This window comes from Pteropus vampyrus, unplaced genomic scaffold (assembly GCF_000151845.1).
Source record: "Pteropus vampyrus isolate Shadow unplaced genomic scaffold, Pvam_2.0 Scaffold9, whole genome shotgun sequence".
NCBI lineage: Eukaryota > Metazoa > Chordata > Mammalia > Chiroptera > Pteropodidae > Pteropus > Pteropus vampyrus.
Genome location: NW_011888790.1, coordinates 11495753 through 11504958, shown reverse-complemented (window position 1 = coordinate 11504958; position 9206 = coordinate 11495753). Strand labels below are relative to the sequence as shown.

The 9206-nt window shown below is 31.6% G+C and overlaps 1 protein-coding gene across 1 annotated transcript in view; it reads right to left on the bottom strand.

Moving 5' to 3' along the window:
• The window catches only part of NAV3 (neuron navigator 3), a 312728-nt gene that overhangs the window by 7661 nt on the left and 295861 nt on the right, over window positions 1-9206 (bottom strand). Inside the window, exons 34-38 of the mRNA XM_023520404.1 lie at window positions 7792-7946; window positions 6676-6747; window positions 5881-6077; window positions 4822-4940; window positions 874-1077 (exon numbers count right to left, since the gene is read on the bottom strand). Of these exons, the coding sequence (XP_023376172.1) occupies window positions 874-1077; window positions 4822-4940; window positions 5881-6077; window positions 6676-6747; window positions 7792-7946 (747 nt within the window). The remainder of the gene's footprint in view (window positions 1-873; window positions 1078-4821; window positions 4941-5880; window positions 6078-6675; window positions 6748-7791; window positions 7947-9206) is intronic.

Here is a 9206-nt window from a genome sequence, read left to right as displayed (position 1 = left end):
TTTTCCCAATAACACTATGTACTTAATATTTTCAAATATTTATACTTTGGACTTTTATCGACTTTTATTAAGCCATACACAATTGCAAATTGAACAAAGCAGGGAAAATAACTTCCCTTTGATTTCCAAGTCAGTTTTTTCTTCTCTACTTTATAGGTAGGTAACAGAAAAACTAATTCCAAATTTAGTCAGACTAGATGATATATATAAAATATTCTTTAGTTCTCCAAGTGTACATTAAATTGTATTCTTTTTGTTTCTTCATTTAAGAACAAAATTCAGTTTTCTCTTGGATATCAAGAGAATTTAGTCATGGAATTGAAAATTTTAATTATCTTTTTATACAGTTTTCTGAATAAGAGAAAAATTATGGTCATAGAGTTCAGCCTGGTTTTAGTGTTTCTTGATTATTTTTAAGCTTTCAAGTTCAGCCTTTCATTTTAAGAAATTCACCCAGTGAAAGCAGGTTGAGAGTAAAAGAGTTAAAACTAAGTATTAATTGCAGAACAATCCCAAATATTATCTAAGTGAACTCATGTCCTAGATACAAATAACTAAATACACTATAATCAAGATTCTATAAGACATGGATAATAGACTAGTTGTTACCAGAGGGTAGGGGGAAGGGGAGAGGAGGGTGGTAGATGAGGTAAAAGGGGTCAAATATGCGGTGACAGAAAGAAATCAAACTATGGGAGGGGAACACACAATGCAACACATATATATACCTTACTGTTAAATTGTACACCTGAAACTGGATTTTGTTAACCAATGTCACCAAAAAAATTTTAATTAAAAAAATTATAATAAAAAAATAAAACCTAAAAAAAAAAAAAAAGATTCTAGAGGAAGAATCACACATCGGCCTCTTACCAGGGGATCCCCCTCCACATCAGTTTGTGGAATGTGCTTTGAGGTTGTGGCTTCCTTAGTGGAGATGCAGCCCTCATACCCAACATCTTCTGGCCGCAACTGAAGTAATGCTGGGCCCTCCTGAGGCAGGGATGCTGAGCTCCATGGGTATGTATCGAGCACCCACTTTGAGGGATCTTCCCAAGGGGCTCGTTTCCCATACATCTGAAAGGGGATTACATATTTAGCACATATAAAATGCATTTCTACCTAGTTAAAAAAGATGACTACTAATTGAGTGATTAATTTATACATAGAGTTTTTACAGGACTTTCAAGGGAATTACTGTACGTATACAATTTTCCATGCTTTAAATATATAGCTGTCTACATAACTCACTTTAAACTTAAAGGCCAGACAAAATAAAGCTGAACATTGAGGATAGATAACCAGCATTTGGGAGAGCGTGTAAGGGAGGTTTATTTTAAAGAACATGTTGAAATGACTGCCCACATTTATCTTTATTAATAATTTTACAAATCAAAAGAAAACTTACAGTTGAGAAAGAAAAGATCCAGTTATGGAGAATTGAAAAAAGCCATGTTAGACACTAAACAGAGTTCTCTACCACAGTGCACTATGGAAAGATGATGAATAAAAGGAAAGAGACTTCTTTTTCTCTAAGTTGCTCTACTCAAAATTCCTTGGAGACTAAGAATACTTTTTCTGATAACCATTTTCCTCAGATTAACTTCTTTTAATAATCTCATTGCTTCCTGTAAAAATGCTTTTTAGATGTTTATTTATAAGGCCACTAGTAAAAGAGGAGGAAAAAATGAGAAACGAAAGCATCAGCTTTGTAAAGACTCATATGGAGGGAAAAAGTCAATAATAAAAAGATGATAAGGCCTGGTTAAAGGACCAACAGTGGAGTAGAAGGGAAAAGATGAAGCCGAGAGATGTCTGGAAAATTTTCAACTGGGAACAAAGTTAAAACCAAACCAGGAAGGGCATACTGAGACAGGTTGATGGGACTTTGTGAAAGTATAAGGGCCATAGGAAGAGAGAAAAAAAAATTAAAATTAGGAGGGCGGTAACATGGGTGCACCAGTTCTTTAATTTACTCTCCTCTCCCTTTGATGTACTCTACTGAGGGCAATCCTGATCACCAGGTGCACATCTGGTCCCAGATGGCATACTGTGAGATGTTTTATAGGGCTTGTTGTGGTTTAATGAGACAAAAGCAAAATGGTGGACAGTGACACCTTGGAGTTGTCTTTTGGGTTTCTCCTGGAAAAATTGTATGTGGTTGTGGAAGCCTTGCCTACAAAATGAAACAAAAGAAAACAAACAAACAAACAAACAAACAAACAAACAACAGCAACAAATACAGAGTCCAGATCTTGGTATCTGTGCATTTCCTTAGAAGATGGGAGGGGAGCAATCATTTTTAAAAGAATTCTCTTGTTTTGGAGCAGATGTTTTCTTTCAGTTAAAAACTTACTTTATGGAGGATATAAAACACAGCTTGCTATATACTACTTAAACTAATGTAAGAAAAATGTGTAATTCTTGGAAAGCAAATGTTACAAAAAGAATACAAAAGTCTAGAATCAACTGATGGCAATCTTTTAAAGAATCGTCAAGGACAGCAAAATTGGAGATGACCAAAAAAAGGCTAAACATACCCAATTCTGTATTTCCGAATATAATAGATTTAAAAAATAATTGAAAGAAGAGAAATTTAAATATTCAGATTGAGATAAACTAATTGTTGACATTTCAAGAAAGATAGAATCACCAGAATAAAAATCAAAATCTGTTGCATCGCTAGTTTTTTTTTTTTTTCCAACTAGAACATCTGGCAGAGTATATTCCCCATATGGTTCTTCACCAAAGCATCAGCCTTCATTTAAAAAGAGATTTTTCTATTCCTTTTGTCTTTGCAATCAGGCTTTGTTCCTCCACCTCCTGCTACAACTCAAGGTTCTTTGCTGCCCGTAGATGCAAGGGAATGGTTCATGACATATGTGATTCTTTTTCTTCCTGCTCCTCCAGAAAGCATATATGGACCACCCCAGGGATATCATCTGCCAGTGTACTTCTTGTCAAGCACATCCTTCAGCAGCAATGAAAACTGTCTATCCACCAAAGAGTTTTTCTTTTTTATCTCTCCCATGTACTGGTTTTTCCTACTCTTTATATCATGGTTGATTCAGCATTCATACTAACCTACTACTAAACATTCAGAACAACAGCAAGAGGCTTGAGGCATTTTACCCTTCTTCAAAAATAATTTGAAGGTATCTTTCAGTTTTAGTTGAGAAACTGGTATTGCTTTTGTGGTTATACTTTTGCCCAAATGGAAACTTTATAGAATTATAATTCTCAGAATAGTGTTTTATAAATAATATTGATTTAAATATTTTAAAAATTCATGAACTTTTAAAAAATGAGATCTAAAGAAGCTAATCATTATTAGTTGAGTTTTTAAAAAGCTTTTCTTTCTATGTATTAGCAAACAAATTGAAAAAATGAGCATTTCATATCTAAAAACTTGAATAATAGCTTATTAATTCTGAAATTGTATCTACAGAACAAATAATTCATTTAAATATTAAGTTTTAAAATTATTACTTTTAGAACATTATAAAAAATTTACATTAAAATCTTTTTTGGGAGGTATAATTAGTTGAAAGTGAGAGACTTGACTCACATCTTAGGTAGCATAATATTTTTAGGGAATCCTGAAAAGTAATATGTTATACCTGAAAAATAATACTTTTGGTATAGCCTTTTATTTTATTGGAGCCACTTTTGGGGCAAGATTGGTTCATACCCTTAAAAATATGAAATTAGATTATTTAAATCTGAAGTAAAACCAATTAATAGCATTGTCTAGAATCTTTATCTCTGAGTGTTCAGAGCCATCCCCATAGTATTCATCATGTTCATCAGAACGATCACAATAGTTCTAAATGCTGCCATGCTACTTAGATGAGAACTTGGTTGTGAAAGGAAGTTAAAAGAAAGAAAATCAGATAACTAATCCTTTAGGTAGTGAAACAAAGACAATGTAGTATTGCAGATGACAGAATATAGAAAGCATAAACTATCTTAATTCTAGTAGCAGTTGTGATAACCAGAAATAGAGATGCCTAAGCAAAAACTGCCTAAACCTTGGCTGAGTTATTGAAAAGAAGACTGGATTCTTTTACAATAAGTTGGGTAATTACACAACAAAATATTCAAGATTCAACCTTAAATTTTACAATTTTACAATTTCTTGAAATTTCTACTCCAGTTTAAGGAAATAGCATGACTGATGCAAAGAGATAACATATTTTTGCTGAAGAAACAGTTTTCTTATTATTGATATGTTTTGACTTTTTAGTTAAGGGTAAATAGAAGGGCTGATTGCAGGCCTTCAGAAGAAAAGCAGAGATGGTGCTAAACCAGTTTGTCATAGGCTGAAAAAAAAGAGACAATTTAGAGCACTCTGTCAAAAATAATAAAGAACCCAAATGATGTTAAAGGGATTTAAACAATAAGACATATTAAAAACAAGGAACCTATAAACAAAAACTACTTGTTGCAAATTATATGGTAAGAGAATAAAAGGTCAAGGCCTGTGTAAACATGTCAGTCTTATAAGATGTAGAATTGTGCAATTAACAGGCTATTCAATAAAAACAGTCTGTAAACACCCTTGGGCAATAAATTTGGCCATAAATGTGTAGTTGTTGGAATAACTGTGCTTTCTCTTTCTCCTAAATATTTATTTTTAGGACAGCATACTAGCAACTAAAGAACATACTAGTTGCTTTTTAAAAGTTTACCACTATTATTTATACAGCTTATGTTTTTAGTTTGCTTCATAAATATGCAGAGAAATGAATGTCTTTTGCTTTTAAATGAATAATATATTTGCTTTATTTTTCAAACAGGAAAGAAAATTGAGTACTATACCTGAAGACCTTCTCTCACTGCCTCCAGAATATAAGGAACCAAAGAATAGTTCCAGAGATCCATGAACCACACTCTAGAACCTTCTACATCCATGGGGCAAGGAAGGAAAAGTCGAGGACCTGAAAAGAAACAAATAACCAAATATTTTTGAGAATCATTAAAGTTAACAATCTAAACACATATTTAGACACCATTTTGAAGGAATTAATATATTTCTTACAGGATTCTTAGAAAATGTTAATTTTGGCCAGCTTGATTATTATTAAAGTATGTTTTACTGAAGACCCAGTCTCCTTTGGACTCTCCTTTTGTTTAGCACTAAAATCTTAATCTAAAACAATATATTAGAGTTAGGAGAAACCTTAAAGGTCATAATCCAGTCAACCTGCCCTATTTAACAAATGACAAAACTTGTGCTAAACGAATTGACAAATATAAAATATGTCATTATTTGCAGAAGTACGACTCAGCCTTGGCCTTTTGATCCTAATTGTAGAATTATTCTTTCTAATCTATACTATATCTTTAATGAGTATATCTTTATGATTGATAACAATGGAGAAAGGACCTTTCTAATCAACTTAAGAAGGAATGTGAAATAAAGCAAAGAAACTAAACTCTTTTGTGTGCCAACTAAAGAGGAATAATTCCAATAATTTTGTCTTCATGAAAAATATAAAACTCTTAAATTATCTCTAAAATCTTATCTCACAACTATATTTGATATGTGTCATTAGCTAAAATTTGTTTTCAGCATAAAAAGATACTCTAAACAGATATAATTTATTTCAAATATTTATCTGATTTTTAGATACTTGTCTATATTAAATTTATTTGATCTCAGTAATATCTTAGAAAACCATAATTGTTAGACAAAATGAATCTAATTAAAGATCAAAGCTTAGAATAAGGTAAACTTTCAAATGGAAAAAAGGAAACAAATTTTTAGAAGCTTAGAAAACACTAGCTTTACTTGTTATTTACTACCATCCAATCTGGCCATCTTTACCACGTACTCTTATTTCCTGGAAAATGGCATATTGTAATTTTAGAACTCACCAATGGTAACATCAGAAGAACTGTGTGTTTCCAAAAAGCTGTTGAGATGATGCCATGTTTTAGGAATCCAATCTATAATTTTGACTAGGTCATTATTGCGTATGTTCCTTTCAATTTCTATCTCTATCAGTTTCCTTCGAAGATATCTGCCTAAAAAGCCTTTCACTGGTTCTGTGTGGTTTGCACATAGTACCCACCTACAAAAAGAAAAAAAAAAAAAGAGAAATCTTTACATAAATTAAGATTTAGGCCCATAACAATTATCTTTCCAATATAAAGTAATAATATTCCTATTTCAATTGGTGGCCACATTTTAATGCTCAAAGAAGTTAAGAGGTTAATTAGCATTAGAGCTATAATGTAACTAACTTTCCTTTTTAAACTAAAGAGAAGCGCATGTGTGTCAGAAGTGTGTGGGTGTATACACGCTGAGCACTCTTCTGTAGAAGAATCACAAATCCTGAAATAGGAATTCTCTTCACATTCCTCACATTTAAAAGAGAAGTGCTCTACTTTAGCTGGTGACATAGTGAGCAGGAAAAACATTTCTTTTTTTTAAAGAAACACTTCTGATTACAGGTTGAGGATCACGAAATGTCTGCTTGAGAAAGAGTGTCGTAAGAAGTGAGAATTATTTTCACACCACAGGTCACCGCAGGCAGGATCTGTCAATGTACAAATGGAAAAACAACCAAACAAACAGAAAAAGACAATGCAAAAAACCAAACCAAAACACAAACAACAACAACAAAACCTAAAATAAAACTAACAAAAAAATTCAATTTATCTTTTTACCTGAAATTGTGATGCAGCTCTAGATTTGGTGATGAAGAAACTCCCTGATTCATTGTTCCAATAATATATGGACTGAAAAAAAATGTAGATATATTAAAGGCCAAACGGATTAATATATTAAATTGTCTTAGAAAACAATTTAGATAAATATGATTATTCCATTGTCATAAGGCTTTAAAAGGGTAATTTTCTAATGTTAGGTTGCAAAATGACAAAAATCATTGAACTGGAAATTAGGAATTGGTGTTCTAATTTCAGCTCAGGTATCCTAGGTGAACCATTTTTCCTTTCTGAGCCTGAGTTTACTCATCTGTAAAATAAAAAGATTAGACAGAATAATCATAGTGGTCTCATTCAACTCTAACATCTTATGACTCATGCTTATAATCAAATTCATTAATTTTTCCTCTTTTATTATTTCATAGTTATTTTAATGGTTCTTAATAACACAAGAAAATTTGTATTCTTGTTTCAATATTTATTTTATGCTAATCTATTTTAAACATTTAAAAAAGTCTCTAGCAGAGGTTAGTTTTAATGGGATACTGGCACTATTAAAATTAATATTTATGTTATTGCTCTTCTATGTCCTTTTCTTAGAGGCTATGCTACAGTGAATCTTAGGTGGGTTTTCAGAGTTTTAAAAACTCCTTTAAACTTTTCTTTTATTTTAAATAGTTAGAAATTAGACTCGTTAATGAAGAGAGGTATATCTGAATGTATCAAATTTATCTCTATTGGAAGGCTGATTTAAACTTTGATATGGACTAAGAATGAAACCAGGGCTCTAAAGCCTCACTCTAGTTCTTAATTTCCCTGATTCAAAAACATTTCATTATTGATATTAGTCTCCCAGACCTCCAGCATATCTGCAGAAACTAACATCATCAAGTAAATCATGTTTCCATAAAAATGCCTGGGACATAGCTGTTGAATGAATAAATAGCAGTTCTGAGAAATACATAGGGATTCTTTGGAAATATAGGGTAAAGTTAATGAAAGCTTCTCAAATTAATGACATTCATTATAGGTATTAAAAGGTATAAAGGCCCAAGAAAGCAAATTTGATCACCATTTTATTTATATTTCATCATTCACAATATCTCATAAGCATACCATTTGTTATATTTACAGTTGAGGAAGCCATTGAAGACATCACTCAAAGAGCCCACATGATGAAGATTATCGAGAATTATTACAACTGGGAGCTCGACACCATTATTGTCAGCACTGCACTGTTCAGCCAGGCTTGCTAGATACTGTTGTAATTCCTTTAAAAAAATTAAGAAAACAAACACATCAATGATAAATTTATACCACTGGCAAGCAAATTCATATTTTAGAAATAGCACACTCTGTCTTTCATCTAGTGGCTTTGATTAAAACTCACAGATCCATTGATATAAAACCTTGTTCTAAAAGCAAAAAAACATATAATGCTGAGAGTATACATTTTTTAAAGGAAAGAGAAAAGAGAAAAGCTAGTACAGAACACCTGCAACAAATATAAAACTGTAAACACAAAGGCATATGTTTCAGTTGTTTTCTACCCTAAGGAAAAATGAAAAGAGAGTCCTGGATATGAGTTCTTAGGATAAATTACAAATATTGAGACTTCATTGTTGTTTTTGTTATTTCTGTGGTAAAAGTGAATTTTAGCAAATCTTATAATCCCAAGTATAGATTAAATCCAAAATGGATTTAATCATCCATTAACAAAATATTCGCTATCTACTATGTTCATAGCATCTCTAAATTTTCGCTAATACTTTAAGCATTTTAATTCCAATTCATTTCAATGGGGTGCATCTGAAACTACTTATTTATTTATAATCCACGTGCAACTGCTATCATTTTAAACAGCAACAAAATTTGTTATATTTTGCAGTTGACATTACCTTTTGACATTTCTTGAGCTTCTTGGTTCTTTTACAGGTAGTATTCCTTTCTAATAGCTTTAATCTAAATATGATAACTAGTCTGCTGATTGACTGCTCTCACAGATGGGGAGGCTAGGAACATAATTAGGTTTCTTAAAATTTTCCTAATCAGTAAGAACATTTCCATAATATTTGCATATTTACAATGACATTTTCAATTTGTAAATCTTACTCAGGGTTAAAAAAACAATTCCATGATCTCAATTTCTTGTAGCCAGGTAAATATGTGAACCTCTTACCCTAGATGCAACTCCCTCTGTCTGTAATACCACTTTTACAACTGAAAGTAGAAAGGGTAAATTAAAGTAACCAGAGTTTTGAGGTATTTAGTAATATATTCATTTAAGTTCAAATATACAATTTATTAAAGAATAGACATCTATCTTTTATTGAGCCAATTGCATAGAATAAATATTGCCTAAATTAGAGACTATATAAAAAGCTATGTTTAATCCGGTAGTCTGGAGAATTTCATGTATCTTAAAAGAAAAATGGAAAATTAAAGTAACCAGAGTTTTGAGGTATTTAGTAATATATTCATTTAAGTTCAAATATACAATTTATTAAAGAATAGACATCTATCTTTTATTG